Below are 27,538 nucleotides of genomic sequence, written 5' to 3' on the forward strand. Positions count from 1 at the left end.
CAGTGAGTTATCCTGTCACAACACTGCCATCATCAGTGCCATTATTATCGTCAAATGCCATAGACACAGAAGTCTGACAGGGCCTCTGCCTGTCAGGACTTACAACACTGGAAAAAGACTCATGAGGCTAGGACCTGTTTAAGACAGTCCTTCTGCCTAACGTAATTATGTGACTGAACCAGCCACTTAGAAGAGGACCATGTTTTACAGACCCACCAAGACGTAATGTTGAGTGCTAGGGGTGCTCTCATTCCCAACATGGAACCCAAGTCACATCTAGACAGACAGCTGGTTCTCTTCTCTTTCCTCATGAACTTCCAACTATGCTTCAGGAAAAAGGAGGGATTCTGAGGTTAGGAATGAAATGGCCCTGATAATGTGTGGTCCCAAGGATCTGAATCAGATTCCAAAGGGAAGGAGGCTGGCCTGTACACAATCCCAGATTCTTATCCTTGGCTCCCCTGCCTAGCACATCAAACCGGCCTCTGAACTATTTGATAAATGTGGGCAAGAGAGAAATACAATCAACAGGGTTGGTCGTGGTAGATTCCAAAAGTTAAGAGAGGTTCCAGAGTCAATGTCTTCAGGGCCAGGCTGGCAATACAAGTAAAACAAGCAGAGACTGGTGGAGATGACAGCAAATTGAAGAGTGTATGCGGCATCTGAAAGGTACCTCTGAACTCTAGTCAATTGGGATCCAATGCTGTTAGGAGAGTTTTTAAGAGAAACCAGGAAATCAAAAATCTAAATTTTACAAGAAAGCTGCTGCCTCCAAAGATGGCGACTAGTTCAAATGTTTTTTTTTTTTTACCCACTCCAAGTTGGCCTGCACAGCTTGTCAAAGAAAACATATTTGTGGGCTATAGTTGGCTCTTAGACCATCAACTGGACACACATTATAGGAGTATCACAATTTACTATAATTGGGGAATTATTAAAAGTCCATAGTAACTGACAACTATACAGAAAGAATGGAGAAAGACTCTAGAGAATGAGTTGTACAAGGGCAAATTCATAAGCTTATGAACTTTAATTTGGGACCAGTTTCGTACCTGCCATTATGAGGTGTAAAGGATAATGGTGGATGTAATATGACCACATTGTATCACAGGAGGCCCTGACCCTATGAAGAGCCAGTTAGCTGCCTTCCTCCTGTCATGTTGTTGGAAGATGCCTCTGCTCCTGGGCCCAGGGACACCCACCATAACGTCTTCAAACTACCATCTCTCCCTATCCCCACACTAGGACCAAATGTGATCACCCAAGAGCAAAAGCAACCGTCAAAGAAACCCATGTTCCATCAGGAACAAAAACTCATCAACATCTAAGAAACATGACAAAACCCTGGGGCCTAACTAAGTTGGAAGTTCCCATCTCCTTTTCCAGTTTCTGCATCTTTCATGTTCCAAAGTTAGATAGAAGAATTGAGTTTTGAGGCCTCAACCTTAGAGATTAGCTTTAGTCTTGCTGGCCTGAGATTTTTAAAGATTGCTTTTATGATCCCTGGGTATGGCAGGCTGTGCTTCCCAGAACTTTTGCAGTTTAATGGTAATGAGTAGGGGGAAGGAGATGACCTAGTGCCTTTATGTGAATGACACAAGGTTCAGATTCATTTACACAAGGGCTTCCACACACTTATCAGAATTATTTGACCCCAGAGAGCCCCCAAACTACATTTTATCTAAAGTACGCTATTCAGAGAAGTTTGAGAAGGTTGTCCTTTAAAATGTTCCAAATACACATATGCCATTCTAGGCGTATGTTATGTTTTCCCCTTCCCTGTGTTTACAATTCCTATGTTTCATGGTGACATGACCTGGGCTTGTTTCTAGATAAACGGTAATCTTCATAACTAATTACCAACAAATGAAACCAGAAGTGTGAGCTGATGGTGATCAGGTTACAGGTTTTCTGGTTGTTGTACCCCCCAGCCCAGCCAGTTTAGAAGGTCTATCAAACAGAGTAAGCTCTTTCCATATCCAGAAAGCATCACAACCTATCCCAAACCACAACCCAAACACACATTTTATTAGCAAATCTCTTAAATAGGAACAGAGGAAACTACGTATTTCCTCCTGACTCACTTGGTTATGCCTCTACCCATCACACCCCACTTATCCTATTACATTAAAAAAAGGGGGGACCAGTTCTCCAGATTGCCACAGGTCATTCTCCAGCTAAACAAAAACACCATTTGTCAGTGAAAGGAGAGAGATTTTATTCAGAGACCCTGGGGCAGAGAGGAAAAATCAAAGACGATTATGGTGGTCTTGGGCCTGAACCGAAAGAAGCTTTTCTTTTCGCCATTCATGAAAGCAAACATGACATGGAAAGACATGGATTCAATCAGCTTCCTCAAGCAGAGCATTGGTGTATGTAGCTGACTAAGGAGACAAGAATGAGAAAATGGAAGATTTACCCTCAGGAAACCCATTCGTTTTTCATATAGGGACCTCCCTAGTCAGTTTCCTGGAGACTCCATCAGACATAAGTTTATCAAGAGTTTAAGAAACCTACCTTCAAAGGTAGGTCCAGAGGTTATGTCAGTATTTCTACTGAATGGGCAACATTAGAGGGAGGCTCTACAGCATAAAGAAGAAAAGCAATGAACACAGAAAGTCTGGCTCTCTGCAGGATTGGTGAGGAATCAGGGTCTGGGGCAGGGATGGGAAGAGGAGTGGGTGTTGGGTGGAGGAAGGGAGAGTGCTAGGGAAGAGTTGGATACAGTTTTTGGAAGGCAAATGGAGAGCTTTGCTTTGACAAAGACATGATATTTTGGAACACCTGCCAAGCTAGGATGATAATTCTCAGGTCTGAGAGTCCCCTTTCTTAATCAGAAAATGTCATTAATACCTTGGCTTCCTGGTTTTTTTCTGGTGTAACTTCTTTGCTTTCTGTCTCTGTGGTAAATCCTTCAGATGGCATGCTGAACACTTACATCTGCAGGATTTCACCATCCTCTTACATTTCGCAACTCTGGCCAGCAGTGGGGTTCTTGTTGAAACAGCAGCCTCGGTCAGCTCCCCCTCCTCCACCCCAAGTCCATTTGTCCAAAGCAGCCCACTTATCACTCCCTTTATATATGAAGACACATGGCCATGACATGGGCCCTCCTGGTAAAAGGACCTAATAATTGATGATTGTCACAATGGCTGACAGTTAACATGAGAGCTTGGTTGGGTTGCTGGGGAATACTGAGACATTTGGATAAAGTCAAGAAAGTACTTGTTAGGACTGCTAGAATCAGCTGGTTGCCCATCAGTATAGCCCACAGGAACCACCTTGAATGATATAAGCCAAGTAAAATTCCCCCTGCCTTGAAGACACAAGTCTAGCCTCATCAAAGACTTCATTCTCTGGCACATTTAGGTATGCATTCTTGGTTCCATCTTCTCCTTTCTAAAAAGAGCTCTTTAGTGAGTACTTGAATGATATGGAATTTTTAAATTAATTTATTGAATTATAATTGACATACAATAAACTGCACATATTTTAAATGCTCAGTTTGATAAGTTTTGACATATCACCACAAATCAGGACAGTAAGCATGTACTCCACTCACAAAAGTTTCCCTGTGCACATTTGTAATCTCTCCCTCCTGCCCTTCCCTAGCCCCCACTCAAATCTCGAATAATGTAGAATTCAAAGCTTTGGTCCAACTCATCTTTTTAATCTATTACCCCTGCCCCATCCCCCAGAACCTCACAGAGATGCAGCTTCAACCTCAAGAAACTCAATGTTTGAGAAGACATGCATAGAAATAAAAAATTCTGGACAGAATCTGATAAACGATATAGAATGTGTTCAAAAGATAAATAATGGGAGTTTATTAAAGAAGTCATCATAGAATTAGGGGCCTTTGTTTTGAGTTTTAAACGTTCCATTGGAATTTAATAGATTAAAATGCTAGAAAAAGCAACCGTGCAAGTTAAGACACTGGATTTCCCATGAACACCTATACTTTTTATACTTTTGAAATAACCCAATTTGACTAGAATAAGCAGAGTTTGCCTGAGGGAGAGAATAAAAGGCATGGCTAGAAAGTGAAGTTGGGGTTAGGAGAGCTGATATGAAAATTGAAATTGAACTACACCTTGCAAGCAGGAAGAAGGTTCCCACACGTCCTGAACAGAAGAGTGGCATGATTAGTCTCACTTTAGGAAGTTTCACTGAATAATAGTTTGCATTAAAGCGATTCAAGCAGCCTCCACAGTAATGTAGTCCAAAGGTAACAAGGCTTGCTCAAGGGCTGCCACCCCGGAGCAAAAACTGTGGACATCATAAAGGAAGACTCAACAAAGACTCAAAGGAGAGGGAAGAGTTCAAGGACTCCTGGATTTCAAGCCTAACTAGTATGGCTCTTGGGTGGTGCCACCCAGAAGAGAGAGGCTGGCAGGGAGACCCCAAGAGATGCAATCTCCTCTCTTCCTTTAAAGCCTGGTTTCAAGCACACCTCCTGACCAAAGGCTGTAGTGGCTCACCCGCTCCAAGAGGGTCAAATACACATGGAGACAAGGGAGGTGATAATCCAAGTACCTCCCGCAGTCACTCTAATTTCCTACCTCTTGCAGACTCTAAGAGGCAGGGGATTCTACTGTACTTCTTTTAACTTAAGATCTAAGGTTTGAATCCTAGGGAGGGCTACAAAGGTTGGGAAGAGAGAAAAAGGAAGAAAGAGGAGGAGGTAGATGTATTTTGACTATGTGTGCATATCTGCCACACTGAGTTTAATTTATCCTACGTCCTCTTTTCCTGGTCAAAAGTTACTAACAATCAGATTATTTCCATCCCCCAAAGAACTCAGATCTTTAAGGTAGAATGATTGAAGTCTATGATTGTCTATGAATGGAGTCTATGATTGTGATGTTATGGCCTAGAGATGGCTTGATAGAGCAATCCATTGTTCATCCAAATTTGTATTGAGGATCTGCAGCTATCTCCTTAATCTTATCTCTGCCACTTTCTGTTTCTGTATTCTTTCCCATGCATGCATGGAGGCATGGGTCAGTGTGAGGGATGGGCAAAAAGGAAGTGATGGAGATATTTTCCTGGGATTCCAAATCATGGCTGAAATATGCCTGAGAACTCACCAGCCTAAGTACATATTAACATGGATCCCTCTCCCACACACACACACATCAACAGCCTGAATAAATCTTCACTTTGTGAATACGACATCCTTATCAAGAACTTTGTTTTGATAAACAATAGGGAATTCATTCTCAACTGGCAAGGATATACTGAGAACCTCTTTTGTTCTAGCCTATCTTCGTGCTAAGCACTTAAAAAGAATGTCAACTATATAAGAAACAATCTTATATGAGAAATTACTATGGTTTCTTACACAAGAAGACCCCAGCTCCTCCATTTACTAGCTATGAGACCTTGGTCCTAGAACATGGCAACAGTAGTAGCCACCTCACGAGGTTGATATAAGGATGAAATGGGTTAATATCTCTAGAGTACTTACCATATTCTGAGCACTGTCAGGCACAAGCTATTAGCTTGTCTCTGTACTCCCAGAGTGTAAGGTGTCTGAAGGAAGCCACCAAGATGAAATAACAAGGACCAGCCAAGACTGGATGTCCTGGACTTCCCTGGAGGTCCAATGGTTAAGACTCCGCACTTCCACTGCAGGGGACACGGTTTCAATCCCTAGTCGGGGAACTAAGATCCCACATGCCGTGCGGCACTGACAAAAAACAACAACAAAAAAGACTGGATGTCCATCCCAAATTGCAGCTTTATCTATACCTGAAAGAGGATGTAGAGGTCAGGTAGGGGTAAAGGACACATGAAAAAAGTAAGGATAGAAAACAAGGAGAAGGCTTGTCACTTTTTTATGGCAGAACAATAGTGGTTGAATAAGTTATCCTCTTTTGAGAAGCTTGAAGAGGATGGTTGCTAGAGAGAGACTTACCTTCCTCTTCTCAAAAACCTTCACCCTCTATTACCTCACCTTCTGTCTCTCTTCTATTCACTGCACTCCTGACCACACCCCCTCTCCTGTCTCTGCAGGAACCTAGGTGTCAAATGCTCTGTGGGGTTGAATAAGGTAAGGACTGAAAAGATGACTTGAGGCTCCTCAAGTACTCCGCACAGCACCTGATACTCTGTAGGTCCAATAAGTGTTACGTCTGCCTCAAGTTTGGCAGCTTCCAGATTTGAACTCCTTACTGTTGCTTAGCAACCCCTTTCTTTCCTGAGTTTTCTTCTGCTCTCTTTGTCTCCTTTCTCAGTTTTTTCCTCTGGAAACCTTAGAAGATGGTGAATCCCAAAATTTTGTCCCTAGACCATCTCATCTACTCCTGTAGATTCAACTCCATAAAGCTCTACTCTGCCAACACCCAAATCTACATCATCACCCCCAAATGGTCTTCTGAGCTACAGTTACCTATATCTACTCTGTCCACTGAGAACCTAAGTGGACACCAGGTCTGTCCAGTAGACATCTCAATCTGTGCAAAACTAAAATCAGTACTTTCTATCTAAATACAGTTTCTGCTTCTGTAACCACCTAGCACTTATTCACTGGGGGGCAGAGGTCTGGGATTCAAACTTTCCCTTCAAAGCTCTCCACATCTCATCAGTCACCTCAATATTTTATAATCTACCCCTTCTTTTCCATCCCCATCACTGACTTCCGTCAGTCTCCTCCGGGCCTTAATATTCAAGTCTTTTGTTCATATCACTCATCATGGTAAAACATGATGAGAGTAAAAGATATCACCCCCTAGGTGATTAAGCATCTCCCTCTCCCTCCCTACCAAGGGAGCAAAGGCACCAGGACACATCATGCACAAGCACTAACATTAAGTAGGTGTGGATTTAAATCCCAGCTCTGCTGTTTGCTATCTATGTGTCCTGGAACAATTTCCTGAAGCCTGTAAGGAAGTAATCTCCAACTGGGTACTTTGTTTCCTCATTAGTAAAATAATAGGAAGTCCAAGTCCTTCCGGATTTAACTAAAAGAAGATTTTTAAGACCAAGAGAAATGAAAGAATTTGTCCTGGTCTTAGTAGGTTTACTAGGTTGAGAGGCTTGGAACCAGAAAATCAGTCTGATTAAATGTTGAAGGAAATAATCCCAGGTCCCACTGCTCAGCTCTTCTCCTGTAGATTTGGTTGCTACCTCATGTGGACTTTGTGAAATCCTAGAGTGGGGAAGTCCAAGTCACAGTGGCCTAGTTTCTTTACAGGTGGCCCCTCAACCCCCATATCTCAAGGTTGAGAATCCCACCTTCTGGTAAATGACTGGAAAGCCCACACCAAGCTTCTAATATCTACCATGACTAGGTGCAACCACACTAGGATACTGCAGTGCTGCATATCCCCTAGGACTTGGCAGACTTCCTGCAGGTACATAAGAGAAAGCACCACTGAGGACAGCATGGAGGAGGAGAAAGATGGTGGTGGCAATTGGCAAGGCTCTTGAATGTGTGGTCCTGAGGGAGTGTAGGAGGAACGTGGGGAGTAGTTGTAAACTGTGTGTGAGGAAGGGAGTGAAGAGGTGGTGATGGAGCCATTACCGAAGAGGCTTCATTCATTCTGGGGCACCTGGTATGGCCTCAGTGAGAAGCAGTCCATTTGTAAGTATTCATCAAGCCCCCATTATGAATAAGACATTGACCAGCTCTCCTGGACTATAAAGATGAATGAGATAGGGATATTTCAATGTGTTATCTGAATGTTTACCATAAGAAGTACCTTCAGTCAGGAGGGACAAGGTAGGCTTCATGGGTATAGGACCTGTGCAGTCACACACACCCCTGTGCCCAGGGCTACTCAGGCTTGGTTTATGCTCTGCAGTCACCATCTTGAAAGTATTTTTTTAAAAACAAAAGTCCAACATATTCATCTTGCACTGGACCCCACAAATAATGTAGCTAGTTCTGGGGAGACTTGACTGACCTGCAAGTAAACCAAGCCAAACCATAGCTAAAGAGGTAATAAAAGTCATAAAGGAAAATCTGGAAAAATCAAGTTGGTTTTGTGTGCCCCCCTGAAGAAGTTTCTGAGACTCTCCCACCCTAACCAGGGACCCTTATAACTTCAGATTTGTCTTTGCTTCCTTGAAGCATGAAGAAAGTACCACCATCACTACTGCAGGGCAGTAGTCTACTGAGAAAACAAATACTTCTGCATGGAGACACTGTCTTTACCAGAACTCCAGGGCATCTCAGCAGTATGATCTTCCATATTTCCTCCTAGAACAAAAATAAGGAGGCCCAGCACTGGAAATTTATTGACCAATAAAATCTGCTCACTGCAACACTCAAGAAATCTGGGTCTTTCTTTGGCCCTTTCTGAAAATGAAGGCTTTGTTTTAAAGATTTCACTAGGTGAGTCTTCCCTGCTGTCCTAGCACAGGGTGTGTAGAGGGCAAACTGTCACTAAGACTTTGTGCTTTGGACCTAAGAATTGTACTAGAAAGAACAGTGAGGGGGTTACTTTGTTCTCTTTCTTTAGTATAAGCACAACTAAAGCTACTTCTCCAAATATGAGAATTCCACCCAAGGGAACAATGAGGAAACAAAATAGACAATGATACTGCCAGGCAAGGCTTCTTTGTCAGTTCCATTTTTCAAGATCTTCAAGAGGCAAAGTGAATTTATGATTCCAACCTATCTCCTCTTCTTCACCCTCAATTGATCACCACTGAGAATAGAAAGTAGAGTTTCAGCAAATCATGTCAAAGAAACACGACTGGATTGTGATCGTCTCTCTTGACTCAAGCCTGATCCGTAGAGTTATAATAGGTATTTGGGTTAAAAAATAATCCAGAAATATTGAGTGTCTCCTCTGGTCAATGTACACTTCAGCAACATGTTGGTCATAATGCTTTGAAATCATCAACTATGAAGGCGCTGACCCTCAGTGTGGCAACTTCAGTCTGTCTTTCTGGTCCTTTTTTTTTTTTGCGGTACGCGGGCCTCTCACTGTTGTGGCCTCTCCCGTTGCGGAGCACAGGCTCCGGACGCGCAGGCTCAGCGGCCATGGCTCACGGGCCCAGCTGCTCCGCGGCATGTGGGATCCTCCCGGACCGGGGCCCGAACCCGTGTCCCCTGCATCGGCAGGCGGACTCTCAACCACTGCGCCACCAGGGAAGCCCTCTGGTCCCCTTTTGATAGCAACATTTCCCCCTTTCACAGGGCCAAGTGTCCACAAACTCAGTGACATGATAGTCTTTGGCTGGTGGGATGATTTCAAGAGGGCAAGGGCCTCTGGCACATGGCTCTCAGAATGTGAAAGGAGACTTCAAAAGAGAGAAAAAGTATGGAAAAAAAAAAGAGGCCAGAAATCTCAAGAAAGTGCCTCATGAAACAGTGGCAAGAAGCCTGGACTGCGGAGGAGGAGATCTGAGCTTGAGATCCAACTTTGCCTATAATTTGTGATTTTGGCCAAACTACCCTTCATCCCCAGACCTATTTATTATGAAATTGTTCTCTTAAAACCCTTGCAATTCAAAATTCCTTACTCCAGTTGTTAAGCGGATTAAAATTCATTCGCTCCTAAGGACCACATGAGGCAAATAATTTAACATGCATGACATTTTCACACATCACACCCTTTCTAGTATCTCAGGGTGCAGCTTTAGTTTTACCTTACGGCTGTAGGGCTCTGTGTTCCCAGTGTATTCTGGGAAGGGGCAGCTTCTTCTTCACTGTGATATAGATGGGGATTACGGTCAGTGGGCGAAAGGGAGTAGTTAATGTGAAAACATTATTCGGAACCTTATGAAGCAAAAAATTTGGATTTTCTTTGTATACTACTGAACCATGTGGCCTTAGGGTCGGTGGTGGCAAAAGGAATAAAAATTGTCAAATAATTTTTCGTAAGTCTAAAAATAACAACAAAAACTATGGCATTCTCTCCAAATGAGAATTTTACATTTGTCCAGAGGAACTCTAAATTCACACCCTGCCTCTAAGAAGAGCTCATTACTTTTTCCCAGTTCTCATTCTCCCTTCAGTATTATACTCCTTCATTGTGATCCTAGCAGCAGCACAGGTAGGAGGAAAAAGGCCAAGGGAGCAGAGAGTCAAGGTCAGATCTATTTTTAAGGCAAGTAGAGAAGGCAGTGTGAAGTGGTGGGCAGTCTGGTTAAGATCAGCAATCTGAGTTCAGCCATGGCTCTTGCACTGCCTGGGTGCAGCCCTTAGACAAGCCTCTTGGCCTCCCAAAAGAGGGGGGTCAGATGGCTCCTGAAGAACCCCCCCGCCCCAGGGCCACTGCTCTTGTGATGTGCTTCCTAACTTTTAGCAGCCCAATTTCTCTATTCCTGGAAAACAGAAGTTTCTTATGGAAAGAGAGTTTGGAGATGCAGTCAGAAAGGATGGGGGAGGAGCCTGAAAGAAAAATGAGGAAAAAACTCCAAAAATCTTCGTGTAGAACCCAGACCATCTTCAGAGCCAAGATGTCCCCTTGTTTCCCAGAAATGGATGGGAAGAGGTGAATGGAGTTGAGGTCCCTCCTTCCATTTTCTCTGAAAACCACCCCTTGGCCTTTGGCTCTGGTTCCTCTTTATTTCCTAGGAGAGATACCAGATGAATCCTGGGCTCAGAGAGCTCAACCCCTTGGTGAAACCCCTCTCTCAGCAGATTTCCCCCGCTCCAGCCCACCCTGAGCCCCCTTTGCCTGCCCGAACAGCAGCGGCAGCACCAAGAACAGAGAAGACAGGGCGTGCATGCAAACAGGGTAGAAGCTCCCCACTTCCCGGCTAAGGTCAACATCTGTAGAGACTTAGGTTTCAGACAGGGGTGCACACTGAGTCATCTACATTTTTAAGGACTGTCAGCAACTTTTCCATGTTCCCTGTAATAAGCCCCAATTTCTGGCCTGCTGGGAAGATCCTGCCCTGGGCAGACATCCATTGGACTCCTAGGAAAATTAATGGAGTGAGTTTGAATTGGAGAGGTGAGATGAAACCCAACTAGAGGTCTGACTTCCACAACAGTGATGTCCAAAGCCTGCCTCTTCCTAACCTAAGAAAGGGGCCAGTGAGAGTGACAAGTCTCCAAGCCCTTCCCTGCAGTGTCACTTTGCCATCTTTCTAGGAGATAAAGACACCATTTTGTCCATCCACCTGTTCTGGGCAAGATAACACTCAGCCCCAAAAGTGAAGGAACTGATAGCTCCTCTTCTAAAAAGACCAGTAATTCAGTTATTTCTCCATGTCCCTATAGCTACCAGAAAATATCTATTTCCTTTCATCAAGAGAAACAAAAACTAAGACCCACTAGGAAACCAAAGTATGGAGGAAATAGGTTTATTGGGACATCCCTGCTATTCCTGTGCTGGGTTATTTAAAGTAGCTCATGTAGCCATCCTGTGCCTTGGTTTCTTCATCCAAAAGGAAAAATGAAAAAGAGAGAGCAGAAGAAAAGGTAAGGAGACAACAGGTTAACGGATTAACAGGTTAACAGATGGATTAACAGATGGCTCTCAACAAAGGAAAGAACGCATTGTGCTGTAAATTGCTATTGGCTCAAACAACACTGGGGAAGAAACAGAAAGAGAAACAGAGATAGGCTGCAGTCCCCACTGCTCAACCCTGCTGGGAGGTCTGACAGAGAAGCCAACACAAACACCACCACAGCCCCACTCCTCACTGGCCTGGGAATTGCCTCCCCTCACACTGGGCTTCCTGCTGGTGGAGTTTCTCAGCATGGGTGTCTGAAACCAGAATTTGTCCTTAACCCTATGCAAAGGGGACTTTCCTGTTTGTTTGTTTCTTCATCCCATCTCAAGTCTGGCTGCCTTCTTCCCTGTGATCTCAGCTTTTCCTTGGCAGAGTAGATCTTTGGGGGATGGGAAGGATTGGGGGAAAGAAATATTATCCAGTCTCCAGGACCATCCAGAAAATATCTCCCAAACTAAAGAGGCCAGATCCCTCTGCAAACAGGTTCACCAGCAGGGTCAGGCCTGAGAGGCCAGCACGGAGCACCTGAGGGCCTTTTATGGAGACAATGTCCTTTTTCCCTTCTTTCTCTAGAAATGCTCCCACTTGGTATACAAAATCACTCAATGTCGTACTGTCTGTCCTCATAACACCAAAGTCGTTGGAATGAACAAATGTTCATGGACCATGTCCCTGTGGGAAATGCAGTGAAATAAAAAATACAGTCCCTAACTACAAGGAGCCTACCACAAAAGTCAGATCAGCTCAGGGATCATTTATCCCAACCAGCATATTTACAAAATAATAGAGCTGAAGTCCAGAGAAGTCATGTTTGTGGCACAGTCCAGACTAAAAACAAGACCCATTGCCTCCTGTTGAGATCAGACTCACACACATGACGTGACAATGTGGGCACAAAACAAGATTTCAAACAATTAGGGCTGGTTTTCCAGACATTGAGGACAATATTATAGGACAATGGACTTTGAACAAATTTCAAAAGACAATGACAATTTGAAAAGCCAGAGGAGTCTTCCTTGGAGAAGGTGGGACAAAATGGGGAAGAATCAGATCGTTGGAAAAATAGGACTTTTTATTGATTCAGCCAAGATTTCACAAATCCTTATTGGGCTCCTACTCTGTGAGGACTGTTCAATGCTCAGTGAACATAATTTTTAAATTCCGGCTTTCATGGAGCTTGCTTGTGGGAGGAACAGCTAGGCTGGAGTAGACAGAAAAGTCCCCAAATTACAAAGAGGCAAGGCAGCAGCCAGCCTCTTTCATAGAGTTCCTCCTTCTTTGGGTGAATAAAGGCATCCAACAGAAGGTCTTCAGAGAGAACTGCCTGGAAACCAGAAAATGGAAGGGGTCACTTATGACGGCTGTTCAAGGAAGCTGTGTCTCAAAACATGATTTGCCATCTTATCTATAGACATTAGAAATACAGGGAGTGGGCCTTGAACTACATTCTGTCTTCTATTCAATCAACTTTTGCTAAGAACCTCCTACATGCAAGAGTGCTTGATTCTTGAATGAGGATGATGGCGGGGAGAGAGAACGAGGGACAGAAAGAAGTTATCAGGCTCTATTGAGATTTTTTTTGAAAGGTCTCAATATAAGGTATAAAGAGGAAGAAGAAAAGGCTGGGTGATGCGTCCAGTATCAGGGAAGTTGGGGATGGTGGATATCTCCTGCTCAGACTTTTACCCTGACCTCCAGACCCATATACCAAACAATCATTCAGTATCTCTATTTGGAAGTCTCAAAGGAATCTCAAACCCAAAATATCTTAGACCAAAACCATGATCATCATTGCCCCCATGCTTGGCTCTTATCCCAGTGAGTGGCACGAACTTCTAGATAGCTGCATCACACAGAAATAAAATCCACACCTTTGATACCCTCTACTCTCACCAACCAAATCCAATCCATCACCAAGTCTTTGTCTCCTATCTACATCTCTACATCCTAACCAACACCCACTGGCCCGGGCTTAAGCCATTTTCAAATATTTCTCTCCTGAACCCCCACTATTGGCGATAGCCTCTCTCTTTATTCACTTCACTTCCCCATCAATCCATCCACCATCTAATCTTATCATGTCATCCTCTTAAACATTTTTCCATGGCTCCCCAATGTACCTGAGCTTGTCTGGTATCTGCTCCTCTCTCCAACCTCACCTTGCACCATGTTGAGAAGTAATTATTCACTGACTAGTGTAGGTGTCTGATTTATAGCCTTCTCCCCTACTAGGCTGAAAACTCCATGAACTCAGAGTCTATGCCTGTTTTTACCCACTACTATTTTCCTAGCACCTAAATGCATGGCACATACTACATGATCAATAAATATTTGCAGACTGACTTTTTTTAAATGGCTAAGCCAATGGTTCTCAACCAGGGGTAATTTTTGCCCCTCCCTCCCCCTGGCAATGTTTGGATACATTTTTGGTTGTCACAGCTCTAGGGGTTCTACTGGCATCTAAAGGGTACAGGCCAGGAATGCTGCCAAATGCACAAGGCAATGTAAAAATTAGTAAAAGGAAACTTCAGCTAAGATTGGAATTGGAAGCACTCATACAGGGAGCTCTCGCACCCTACCACTCATGGTCAATCATGCCAAAAAGAAGATATTATTTACTGACCCCAACAGGAAGACATCAGGCACTGACCCCAACAGGAAGTACAACTACTTTACTACCCCAGCAGGAGGAAGGAAGACTTCCATCACCCAGCAACAAGCCCAGCCAATGGAAAGGGCCGCAACTCAACCAATAAAAAGACATTATCACCTGAACCTTTTTGTTTTGTTTTGTTTTTTGCGGTAGGCGGGCGTCTCACAGCCGCGGCCTCTTCCGCCGCGAAGCACAGGCTCCGGACGCGCAGGCCCAGCGGCCATGGCCCACAGGCCCAGCTGGTCCGCGGCACGTGGGATCCTCCCGGACCGGGGCACGAACCCGCGTCCCCTGCATCGGCAGGCGGACCCTCAACCACTGTGCCACCAGGGAAGCCCCAATCACCTGAACTTTTACTTTCCTCCAATGAACTCTCATTATTTCCTTGCTGATGACTTCCTTTCCCTGTCCAGCTCTCCTTACTATAAAAGCCTTCCATGTGGTATAACCCCTTGGAGTATCTCTCTGTCTGCCAGAGGAGATGCTGCCTGGTTCAAGAATCATTTAATAAAGCTAATTAGATCTTCAAATTTACTCAGTTAAATTTTGTTTTTTAACAACAATAGTCACACATATTTAGCCCATAATGTCAGCAGTGCTCAGGTTGAGAAAACTTGGTTTAGATGAAAGAGAAAGAATATTTATGTTTTGGTCATATTGAACTGGATTTCCTAGAGTCGAGTCCTTATAGAAACACATTTGTTATCCCCCAGTGCCATAAGAGAGACTTAAACATGATACATATACACACACTCAACAACCATTAAATTTCCTACAAGCAGGAGATAACTATTTTAATGGCTCTTGTACTCTCCAGGTGCCCAGCACGGGGCTGGAATTTAGGTGCTCAATAACACCTGTCTGGAAAACCTCACTTATCATTAAAAAAAGACCTCAAAATTGAGGGTAGCCTTGAGCTGCATTAGAGGGACCACATTATTTCACATATATTACCAAAGTGTAACAAAGGCTAGTGACATCACAGTGGAGCCCTGCCCACCTGCTAAGCCACCCCCCCTGCACAGTCACAATCGCTAAGGCCTTAAATACCCAGACTTGTGGCCTCCCGGCTCTACAAAGCCCCTCATTTCGGCAGAAAGTACAATGTCAACCGGCCGCAAATTAAAGAGTCACAGCATGAGGAAGGGCAAGAACCAAGCACCTCACAAGGGAGTCAAGAGAGGTGGCAGCAAAAGAAAATACCAGAAGGGCAACCTGAAGAGTAGAAAACGGTACAATGACGGTGAGTGAGGGATGAGTAGGAGAGCAGTCAAACAGAGGGGGATCTTGTTGTCCCGGGGGCCCTCGCTCTTGGAGTTACCTCTCATAGGACCCTGAAACCTCAGCATGAGAATTTCATTCCCAACTAGGTTCATGTTTGGGCAGGAAGAGGATGAATGGTCATGTTCTAACTGGTGTTCCTGTTGCAAACTTGTCCTTTCCCTACAGCCAATCGCAATTCCCGCTCCCACTTGTGACTCCACCAGCGGGCTCTGCCCTGGTGGACTTCAAACGACACCAGGCAGCAACAGAGAACAGAAAGGGGACTGCCAAGGAGATCTGAAGTTAGATCAAAGCCAGAGAAGAGCCTATCATGTGGATAAAATGTCAGTCGTGACGAAGTGAGGAATGTATATGCTGGCTGTTTCTCCCCAACATTTCAATAAACATTTGAAAACTGAATTTCAGTTTCCTTTGATCCTTTGGTTGGAAAATGGCTCCTGAGCTGGGCAGCCTTGGGGAAGAATTAGCAGGTATGAAACCATTAAACATCAAACATGATTTGGATAATATCAATGTCAATGTAATTTTCCTTAACAACTCTCTCTCCTTGTGCCCCAACTCTGGCTATGCATCATCACCATATCTGGGTCTTGGTCTCAATGTACTGTCTCCCTTCCCAACATGGAAAGGGAGAGGAGATAAAAGCAATGGGAGAAATACATTCATCAGAGTGCCAGTTATGAGCCAAAGGAAGCAAGCTGGTTTTGTCAAGGGGCTTAGAGCATGGAAACACCAAACTGTGATTTCCCAAACTAGCTAGCTAAAGACATGTCCCAGTGGTGGATAGAGAGCCCTCAATGCTTCTAATTTATCTGATTGTATGGGCATGATTAGCAGGTTGTTGGAGATGAGGATACATTCTGGGCAGAGGCCAGCATGGTATTTGGACAAGACCAGAGGCAGGGATACTGCCTGGGAGATTCAAGCCAGCTTGTATGACTCTGACGTCATAAATGAATCTTAATCAGGTGTGTCTGGAAGTAGGAATGACCTCACCTCAGTCTGGGTGGACCTTATTGGCAAGGAAGAGCCATCCCTTGCTGTGGCCCTCACTTTAGCTTGACCTCGGGTTCTGATAACGGTTATGTCATCTCTGGCCAGGGATCTGACACCTCCTCTCAGCATCCACCCGCTCAGGAGGGGGCAATATTTTTCTTAATGAGTGTTTCCTGTTGCCTCAGAGACAGTATCAGGGTGGCACAGAGAGGAATTGAGACTCACATTTAAACCACGCCACCCACTTGGATTCTGGAGAAGCAACCAGGAAAGGTTATAAGCCAGAAGGAATGAGAGGAGCATGAGGTCAGACATGAAGTTTCCAACATGGGCGGGGCGGGGGGGGCGAGGGTGAGATGTGGGACCAGGTGACAAAGCGAGGAAAGGGAGCCTCTTCTCTGCAGAGCTCCACGTATTTTCAATGAGATCATTGACTCTGAGCCCTGTGGAGGTGTCTAGGTATTGGGATATGGGGATGGGAACAAGGGCTATCCCTGTGGGTCAGATTCTAGTAGGGAAGGATGAGAAAAAGCCCAGGTCATGACATGAGTAAAGATGTTTCAAGTTGCTTCGTCCTCTTAGCCCTAGAGAATGCACACACTGCTCCTGAGCTAAGTCAGCATCAGGCACCCAGACTCTTCAAAACTCATCAAACTTGTATTTTCCTCCTTATTTTTTCAGTTTCCATTTTTGTAAAGAGGGAATAGAGAAAATACTCCCTTCGTAACCTTCATCTTCCACAGTTTTGCCTCTTAAACATTCCTGTTGTCCCTGTTTTTCAAACCAAACTCAAACGCCTATGATTCTCAAGTAGATAATTATCCACATCCACACAAAACTCTTTACGGACTCAACTGGAATCCCCAATCAGAAATGACCAGTCCTCACATACTCTTGTTCCCTTTGGGAGTTCCTCTGCCTCCATGTAAAGAAAGCCTGAAAGCTCCTTGCAGCACACAAAATCCAGTGGTTTTACTGTCGGGCTTTTGCTGCTCTAGCCATAAATTCTCATTCATCAGCCAGCAGGGAGTACAGCCAGTTAGAATTCCTACATGGGTCCAAAATAGCGAAGCCTTTATATTCCCTCCTGCCCAGCAGGCTGCTTAGGGAAAGGGTGACCTCAGGCCAGGCATTTCTCTGTGCTGAGGCAGACCCTGCAGTTAGGCTGAAGTCAGGAGGCTGTTTGCTGGACCTCATGCCCCACAGTCTGGGCCACACACCTCTGTCTCTTCCACTGGCTTTCTGATAACCTACATCTCTTCCCACCTGCTTTTTCCCAACTTTTGCCCCTGCCACTCCCTGCTGCAACTGTGTGCCAGGAGCCTTCAAATGCTTTCATGCACAGCTCACCCCTTGCTCCGTGCTCTCCACTTCACCTTTTCTCTGCCATCTTTCAGATTGCCAAGATGCGCAAAGACAACCTTTCCCATAGGGAAGAGTCAACAGAACAGCAAAGTAGTGTGAAATGTACTTCCCTCAAGAAACTTATTATTCTTTATACAAGAATATTATTCCACATGTATCAATAAATAGAAATATTATTCCTGTATCCATCAGGATCCCTCAGGAAAGCAGATCCTGGAGGGGACTCAAATGAAGGCACATTACTGAAGGGACGATTCACAGAGGCAAGACCTCCAGAGCCTGGCAATAATGGCTCTGCAGGGCTTCCCTGGTAGCGCAGTCATTAAGAATCCAACTGCCAACGCAGGGGACACAGGTTCGAGCCCTGGTCCAGGAAGATCCCACATGCCGCGGAGCAGCTAAGCCCATGCATCACAACTACTGAGCCTGAGCTCTAGAGCCCGCGAGCCACAACTACTGAAGCCCGCATGCCTAGAGCCCAGTGCTCCGCATCAAGAGAAGCCACCACAATGAGAAGCCCACGCCCCGCAAAGAAGAGTAGCCCCACTCGCCACAACTAGAGAAAGCCCGTGCGCAGCAACGAAGACCCAACGCAGCCAAAAATAAATTAATTATTTAAAAATAAATAAAGAAATAATGGCTCTGCAGAGGCGAAAGGATGGAACAGTGTTATAGGAGCCCCATGAGAGCCAAAGCTGTGTGTTTGGTGAACCGGGTGGCAGATGGACCTCTGGGTAAAGATTGTACTGGAGAGGGACACAGCCACTGCGGGTCTCAGTAGCACCCTGATGTTTCTCTCCTCCAGCCCTCCAATCTCCTCCTGATGCTTCCCGTGGCCAAACTCAACCAAAAGGCAACAAGTTAAGGACCCCAGGTGATGCAGGGCATCAAAGAGCAGAGGGTGTTGAAGAATAGCTCTAAAAAACCAATGGTGATAGCTGACACAGCCTGGTAGGCAAAATGTCTTCTTTCATTGGACTTCTAGAAGCTGGCCACTTTAGCATATAATTTGTCTTCTCTCATTTCTTATCACATACCAAAGTCCCTTCAGAAGTAACCAGTGAAGAGACCCCAGACCAAGTTACTCAGGGCTCCTGAACCCTCAGCTCAAAAGCACGCATTCATGTCATTGGCAAGAGAGTATTATTCCCAGACAAAATGTTCTAAGACAATGTTAATTAAAGATAAGGATGGGCATGTGGAGAACAGCTCAAGGCTGGTCAGGGCAGCCAGACCCTTGCCTGGTGACTTGTCTTTGCCCCCTTAGACAGGTGTGGAAGGATTGGCAGCCACCTGGAAAACTCTGTTTTGTAGTAAGAACATTTTCCAGGCTCACAGGCTGGGCATCTTCCAGCTCTGGTGTTGACTTAGTCACTGCCCTCCAGGAACATTCATTCTGGCTCCCTGTTGACAGCTCCTGCAGGCTCAGCCCCGCCCAGGCAGGCACCCAGAGGGAAAGAGCACAGGGGGCTTGGGACACTGGAAGACCTCACCCTCTGTGTGCTTTTTCTCCACCTCCTTCACCAAGGGGACTCTGTTCCTCTCTCCAGTTTTCTCTGGAATGCCATGTCCTTAAGTCATCACTTACTCAGCCTTTTTAGAAAGTCAGAAATCAGGAAAAAAAAAATTAAGGAATTTGACCACAAGCCCTTCTGGGTCACCTTGACCTTCTGGTGAGCTGACTTGGATACAGGGCCTCTGCTCCACTGACATCGGGGTCTGATGGGAGTGGTCCCTGAGGACCCTGTGGGTGGAGAGAGCCCAGAGGAGCTAGGGGAGAACACAGCTGACTCCCACCTCTTGCCCTGGGCCTGGCCAGATCAGCCCAGGTGGGGCCAGCTGGGTCTGTGCAGCTGCAGGAAAACAGGAAGTTCTAGAGAAGTGCTCAGGGCTGTGTGAGGGAGTGAAGGCCCAGAAGCTACAGCTGGGAGGGGACTGGGGTGCCCCAGGGGTAGTCGGTACAAGTCAGACATGGCCTGGGGCTCAGCTGTCGGGGTCACCTAGAGGTCTGTCCTTTGAAACCAGAGGACAGCACAGCCTGGCTCTGCAATCTGAGCCTTCACGCACCAGGCCCCCCAGGGAAAGGCCCAAACCTCTAGGAGAACCAGGTCCTGGTCACCAGGTCACTGGTCCACCTCACCGGGTTGATGAGTGAGGAAACCAGTTGTCCAGCTTGAAGAGAGCCTCTCCTCACTTTTGGGCCCCCAAGCCGCCCTCCCTCTCCAGCCTTTCATGGGTCCAAACGGGAGACCTCTCCCTGATCCGAGCCCTGCAGCCATGCCTGCCCTTTGGCTCAGTGTCTCAGAAGTGATACAGATGACAATTCTCTCCACGAAGCCCAGTACCAGTGAAAGGGTCCAGGACTGAATCCCGAGGGTCTGGATTCCATGAGAACCAACTCCTCTGCATTGTGACCTTGATCCATCTCTCAGTCCTGCTTTATTTCAAGCCTTTGCACACCTCCCCTACTGCAGCTGGGGCCACTTCATCTCTTCTTAAGGCTCAGATTTACCATTGCTGTCACCAAGCCTGACTGCAGGGAGAGGCATCACTCAGCAGCCAGCAGGGTAGGCTAAAGCAGATGGGCAATGGTTCTACCAGCCATGTAATCTTAGGTTGATTTTCCAACCTCCCTTAGCCTCATCTTCCTTATCTATAAAATGTCAGTCATGACATCTACCACACAGGGGACTTGTAAGAATATAAAATACTGTAAATTATAGGACTTGAGTTGAATTGGCTGCCCTCACCTCTCTCCCTTTGGACTGGCCTTTTAAATACCATTGTGTCTGTCTGGCCCTGACTCGTGACCCTGCTTCCTGCCTTAGACTCTGGATGGCGCTCCTGTGGACAGATTCCCAGGCACCCCTTGCTCTGCAGAGAGCTCTGGATTCCCATGTGACCTAGAGCCTCTCAATCTCTTCCATCCCTTTGGCCAGGTCAGATACTGAGATCACGAAGCATCTATATCTCCCTGTGACTTATTTTGCTCTCCCATAAAATTAAGGCATTGAGGATGATCTTATCTCTCCAATGAGACTGTAAACTCCTAGGGGCAGGAGCCAAGCCATCCCCAAGTGAGGGGCAGAAGGATCACATCAGGACAGACAAACAGCCCTTGTTTCTTGGGAAACAAATCAATGAACCCACCTCCTAACCCAATACATTGTGAAAAATAAAATCTGAGCATGGATGTCAATGAAAAGGACTGAGGGTGGATTAATAAACTCACTGATTAAGATCATGTCTATTAGTAGCAGGCAAATATCTCTGTAATTAATCAGCTATAAAGTCCTAAGTCTAACATGCAAGTAGTTTTTATCGTAAAGACATAAAGAGCTTGAATTTCACAATTTGCAGGGACCATTCTCAAAAGTGCCTCAAAATGGAAGCTCTGAAGAGGGAGAGCTTCTCAACAGGACTAGAAACTGTACCTTGATTTATTGACTTACTGTTTCCATCAGGAACACCAAAGAACAATATCACATGAGGTATATGCAAAATGCTTCTGAAACTTTCACATGCACAGAATCACCTGGAATCAATCTGATGGAATGCAGATTCTAATTCTGTAGATCCAGGGTGGGCCCGAGATTCTGCATTTCTAGGAAGCTCCCAGGTGGCTCTGACACTGACTCTGTAAGTAGTGAGTGAAGAGATATAGAACACTCCGCTCGACCCACTAAGGTCAGGTGAATTTTCTGTACTATTAAACTTCTTTATAATAAAATGAGAGAAAAATTTTAAAAAAGCAAAAACAAAAAACAAGAACCCTCTGGTAAAAGGCTCAAAGAGCTGGTCCAGGTCAGCTCTGCCTAAACTTCCACGGCAATTCACTGCCCCTCTCTGGGGTTCCAAGATGCCCCGCAATTCTTAAAAAAAAAAAGTGTCCTAAGATTCTAAAGGATTAGATCAAAGAAATGTAGCCCAGCAACTCCCATCTCTCTGACTACTCTTTTAGGAACAGAAGGCAGCAGCATCATAGAATGTGGATAGAGGGCTTTCTCTGCCCCTCTGAGCCGTGGTTAGTCTACATCACTTCAGAACATGGGAATTGTACTTCCCAGGGATATGAAAAGAAAGAAGCTAGAGAAGAGGTGATAAAATGCTCTGAACAATGATGCCTCTCCCACCACTGCCACCACTGGAGGCTAGAAACGGAATCTCTGGTCTGACTGCTCAGTCTTTTCTGTTTGCTCTCCTTGGCTGCAGATCCTAGGCCAGATCACAGCCCACTTGTGGCTCAAGGTGTGCATTTGTCGACAAACAACAGAAACAGATTCCAGCTAACTTAAAAGAGGGGGAAATGGAATCTATTGGAAGGCTGTGAAATTGCTCAAGAATAGAAGGAAAAGCTGGACAAGTAGGTCCAAGGATGGAAGCCAGGCAGGAAGCAGGCCGCAATTCAAGGGCGCCCTCTTTGCATTGAAATGGCTCCAATTGTTTTCCATTCTTACATCACTACCCTAAAAAGCCAGGGTCCCAGGAGAGAGAAAATGATGGTCAAGCTTGTGTTACAGTGGGGCAGGGTTGATCCTAGAAGGAAAATTAAGGGACTGTTACCAAAGAAAGGAAAATGTATGCCAAGCAGCCAGGCACAGACATGTCCACTGCATAAGGCAAGAAACAACCTCCCTGCAACGCAAGCAATGCCAGCAGACTCTCCCACAGGGTAAAAACTCAGCATCCTGCACACACAGCAGCCACTCTCTTGAATCCCTAAAGGTGTGAACACCGTTATTCATGCAGTTTTCCTGTAAAACTGCCATCTTAGCATAAAGAATCTGCTTAGAACCTATCAAATACATTTTGCTTTCACTGCCAGAACCATAAACTGGCTTCATTCTCCACTCCATTTTTTTCCACACAAAGAACGTTTTCACCATGTTGAAAAAATTAACAGCAAATGGGATAGCAAGAAGAGAGTCACAGAACCACATGCAGGGCTGCTGCTGGAGGGATGGACAGTCCCATTCCTGGTGTGCACATTTTATATTCATGGCTCAGGAAGTCACAGATTCTAGGGAAAGGTGGAGAGGGAGACTGTGATCTCCATAAAAGTCAAGAGTACAATAATGCAAATTTGGGGCATGAGCAGGCAGCCCTGGCCTCAGGGGGACTCCATCTTCCCCTGCCTGGCTCCTAAGAAGAATGATTTCCCTCTTTCCCTCCTTCCACTCCAGACATCCAAGAAGCAAGACATGTTCTGGCTGGTTTAGCAGATAGAAGCTCCCCAGGGTTTGGGTCTAGGACGTCCAGTATGGGAGCCACTGGCCACATGTAAGCACTGAGCACTTGAGATGTGGCTAATTGGAATTGAGATATGTTCTCACTGTAACATACATACTTGGTTTCAAAGACTTAGTATGAAAAAGCATGTAAGATGTCTCATTAATATTTTCTCACATTGATTATACGTTGAAGTACTTAGACATACTAGATTTTAAAAAAACTAACATTGATTTTGCACGTTTCTTTTTTGTTTTTTTAAGTGTGGTTACTGGAAAATTGAAAACCACAATGTGACTCGTGTTATATTTCTATTGGACAGGGCTGGCCAAATCTGCCTTGTATTTTCACAGCTCAGTAATGCCTCATTCCCAATACTTCCTGCTCTTTTCCTTTAGAGCCGTGTCTACTAAGCCAGGCCCTGTGCTAAGTCACAACTGCAAAGAGATGAATAAAGCCCACCATTTACCTTCAGTTTTCCCAACCCTCTATCACACGCATACACACACCTACTATCTTTTTTATTTTTAATATTTATTTATTTATTTTTGGCTGTGTTGGGTCTTTGTTGCTGAGCGCGGGCTTTCTCTAGTCGCAGCGAGCGGAGGCTACTCTTCGTTGTGGTGCACGGGCTTCTCATTGCAGTGGCTTGTTTCGGAGCACAGGCTCTAGGTGCACTGGCTTCAGTAGTTGTGGCTTGTGGGCTCTAGAGCGCAGGCTCAGTAGTTGTGGCGCACAGGCTTTGTTGCTCTGTGACATGTGGGATCTTCCCACACCAGGGCTTGAACCCGTGTCCCCTGCATTGGTAGGCGGATTCTTAACCACTGTACCATCAGGGACATCCCTGCCTACTATCTTAATTGAATCCTTTAGGTCCAGAGGTTTGGGAGGTGATTTCCGTGTTGGTCTGTATTATTCTTGTTATTCTCATGGTCATCCTTGCTGTCCCTGATGTGCCTAAATAATTGCTTCCCTGGAGGTCTGGGGCCCAAATTGCCAAACCCTGGAGAGCTGTATATTTTCTATTCAGACAACTTTTGGCTCAAAACTGTTTGGCTTGAAAACATATAATATACAAAAGTAAAAAAATGCTTGCTCTTTTTGGCATATCAAGAAGATATGTCACACATGGGAGGAGGGATAACTTGACATCTAATTAACACAATGAGCTACTCACATCTCTCTACCTGCTAACACACACACACACACATGCACACATACACACAGTCAAAAAGGAGAGAAGAAAAAGTCAAGGTGGTGGCACTCAGCTTTAAATTCTATGTTGTTTTAGAAATGAATACATCTAGGAATAATAATAGTAATAGCAATACTTGTAAAATGCTTATGCTGACCTAACTGTCCATTGACAGATGAATGGATAAAGAAGATGTGGCACATATATACAATGGAATATTACTCAGCCATAAAGAGAAACGAAATTGAGTTACTTGTAGTGAGGTGGATGGACCTAGAGTCTGTCATACAAAGTGAAGTAAGTCAGAAAGAGAAAAGCAAATACTATATGCTAACACATATATATGGAATCTAAAAAAAAAAAAAAATGGTTCTGAAGAACTAGGGGTAGGACAGGAATAAAGACACAGATGTAGAGAATGGACTTGAGGACCCGGGGAGGGGGAAGGGTAAGCTGGGACAAAGTGAGAGAGTGGCACTGACATATACACACTACCAAATGTAAAACAGATAGCTAGTGGGAAGCAGCCGCATAGCACAGGGAGATCAGCTCGGTGCTTTGTGACCACCTAGAGGGGTGGGATAGGGAGGGTGAGAGGGAAACTCAAGAGAGAGGAGATATGGTGATATATGTTTATGTATAGCTGATTCATTTTGTTGTAAAGCAGAAACTAACACACACATTGTAAAGCAATTATACTCCAATAAAGATGTTAAAGAAAAATAAAAGGCTTATGCTGGAGACTCTCCTAAGAGTTTCTTTCAACCCTCAGCACAATCTCATACAGTAGGTACTATTATGACCTCTGTTTTAGATGTGAGAAAGTGAGACACAGAAAAATCAAACAATTCGTCCAAGGTCACATGGCTGGTGAGCAGCAGAGTTGGGATTCGAACCAGGTTGTCGGTTCTGTGTCTGCGTGCTTAACTACTAAGCTGTGGCATTCTACAGTTGGAGGAATTGAGGCTTAGAGACTAGAAAAGACACACTTAAGGTGGCCCAGTTAATGACAGGGGCTGGACTAGAAGTATGTCCTCTGATGCCCACCACAATGCCCCAGTCTCCCCAAAACCAGACCACGCCAGTGTCCAAAACGCAGGGGGATTTTGATAGGGGCACACTAGGGTGCTTGGGGATGGGAGACAGGAAGGAGCAAGAACCGACATTTCTCATCTCTCTTGACCAGGTAAAGGCACAGCCAGTTGACTCAAACCCTAAGCAACGAATTAATTATAACAGAAAAACCAAAGGCTTTGACACCAGCCAGTCCTAGACTCAAATCTTGCCACAAGTACAGAACAATAACATGATCATCAACAAGTTTCCTAACTTCTCTGAGCCTCTGTCATTTGCTGTGTAAAACTGGGTTAAGAACACCTCCTTCAAAGACCACCGTGAGGATCTGCATGAGATCCATATGCAAAACAGCTCACACCATACCTGGTGCATGTGCCTCGTAACTACTTTATAAATATTAGCTCCTCTCCAGACCAGCCCTGGCCCTCCTCAACTTCAGCTGGAACCAAACAGGGAGTCCTGGAATTCCTGCAAAAGAGTCTATACAGGAGTGAAATAAGCATGTAGGGCTAGAGGGGTGGCCCCAGGGACTGAGGAGTGGAAAGCTCCGTGCTGTTTGGGACATAGTGGGTGAGGTAGGGTTACTACCATAAGATGCACTCCACGGCCTCAGTCTGTGTTGCTAGAAAGAAAGGGGAGGATTGTGAGCTCCAGCCTGAGTCACAGAAGCCCTTTGTGTCTCCCAGGACAGGGCAGGTTGGGGCCTTGGGCTGGGGGGACAGTGGTCGGTGGGGTGACCTGGCAGCCTGGATTTCATCTAAGAAAGGCTGGCTTGATGCCCGGCCTCATGTGTTTTAAGGGCTGGTACAGGAGCCCTGGGAGGGGGGACAGCTGTGGACAAAGAGCAGAGACTTTGAAAAAGAGAGATGTCTCTTTCTTATTTCTGTTAGCTTAGAGTTTAACTAATTAAAATTCATTCTTAAAGCTATTTGGGCTTAATGAGGTTCCACCTTCCATGCCTCAGTTTCCCCAACTAAAAGACTCTCAAAGTGTCAAAGGGCCCTCAGAGGACCTTCCCGGGTCCATCTTCTCCACGCCTCCACCCACAGCACAGACTGCCCTCACCCCTGCTGAACAGATGGAAAACAAATGGGAGAGACCCCAACCCTCCCAGAGACGAGGGAGAGCCTTCTCCTTCTGGGTGGACTTGACTTTCCATGGTTTCAACGGCAAGGTAATTAGGCCAGAGACAAGAGGAAGCTCCCCTCTGGAAAGAGACCTCTTTTGTTTCTATCACCTCTCTAACATTGCTCCCATATTCTTATACATGTTTCCAAGAATCTTTTCCTAATCAACCAGCCAGAAATGAATGGGCTTTATCATCTCTGAGTTTCCAGCTCGGTGTGTTTGCCCATCTAGAAGTCCTCCCTGGATACAATAATATTATAGCTACTGAGGTATGGTCTCATGGCCCTAACAGAACATAATTTCCCTAAAGACAGAACAATCATTGGCTCTGTCTCACCCATGTTGCTTACTACAGGGTCTCTCAGGTTGGGACAATATCCTCCTGGCTAAATCAGCGGGGGCTTATTAAATGTCTACTCTGTACCCAGAACTAAATGCTTTTCTACATCCATCCAGGACAGCAGCCAGTGTTCAACAAACGTCTATGGAGTGAAAGGCCACTATGCTATGTCAGTCCTTATATTGAAAGAGTGGTCCTAGTACCATTCGCGCCCTTCAGGATATATGCCTCTAAGTACACAAGGCATCAACACTAAAGAGGCAGGGATTCACCAAGGGTGAGGTAAGTACCAGAAAGAGGTCCTGGGTCCTTCAGAATATACACCAGGAGTTCCTAATTTTGCTCAGTTCAAAACACCTGAATTCTAAATATATTGATTTGGCCAAAGAAGCAAGAGGAGGACTCCATTAACCCAAACTGGTACTCCAGGTCTGGACACTCCCATGAGGGCAGACAGCATGACGTCCGTAGTCTATTGTGTTTCCAGCCTTAGTACAGTGCCTGGTACAGATTAGTTGCTCAACAAGCATGTATTGTATGGATGGCAGTTGGATGGAGGTGATGCTGCTGACAGGTGACCACATATGTCTCCATAAGGAAGAGGACGATAAAGAACATTGCAGTTAGAAGGGACTTCAGAGTTCTTCTACACCAGCCTCTTATGTTTAGATAAGAAAATGAGGGCCAAGTTCACATGGTGGATTGGAAAAGGGCACTGAACTGGAGTTTGAAAGACCTGGACTCCCTGGTTCTGACCAAACTCAGAAATAAGAACTGTTAGTTAGGGGTGCTGTTAGGGCAGCCATCCTTACAACTACTTCCCCACCACTGGTTTGGTCAGATCTACTTT

General features: G+C 45.3%; 1 protein-coding gene across 1 annotated transcript; it reads left to right on the top strand.

Moving 5' to 3' along the window:
• Window positions 1-15,138: 15,138 nt before the first annotated feature.
• On the top strand, window positions 15,139-15,757 carry TNP1 (transition protein 1). Its single transcript, XM_029226099.1, has 2 exons — window positions 15,139-15,317; window positions 15,524-15,757. The coding sequence occupies exons 1-2, from the start codon at window positions 15,179-15,181 to the stop codon at window positions 15,550-15,552; spliced, it is 168 nt and encodes a 55-aa protein (XP_029081932.1). The 5' UTR covers window positions 15,139-15,178; the 3' UTR covers window positions 15,553-15,757.
• The last annotated feature ends 11,781 nt before the right edge of the window (window positions 15,758-27,538 follow it).

The sequence above is a fragment of the Monodon monoceros genome, unplaced genomic scaffold (genome assembly GCF_005190385.1).
Source record: "Monodon monoceros isolate NGI ecotype Baffin Bay Population unplaced genomic scaffold, NGI_Narwhal_1 Super_Scaffold_16, whole genome shotgun sequence".
Classification (NCBI taxonomy): Eukaryota; Metazoa; Chordata; class Mammalia; order Artiodactyla; family Monodontidae; genus Monodon; species Monodon monoceros.

Excerpts from the sequence above, each read along its gene's own strand:
- TNP1 (XM_029226099.1), top strand. The coding sequence starts at position 15,179 with ATGTCAACCGGCCGCAAATTAAAGAGTCACAGCATGAGGAAGGGCAAG. Across the intron at positions 15,318-15,523 it reads TAGAAAACGGTACAATGACG|CCAATCGCAATTCCCGCTCC; the intron begins GTGAGTGAGGGA and ends CTTTCCCTACAG.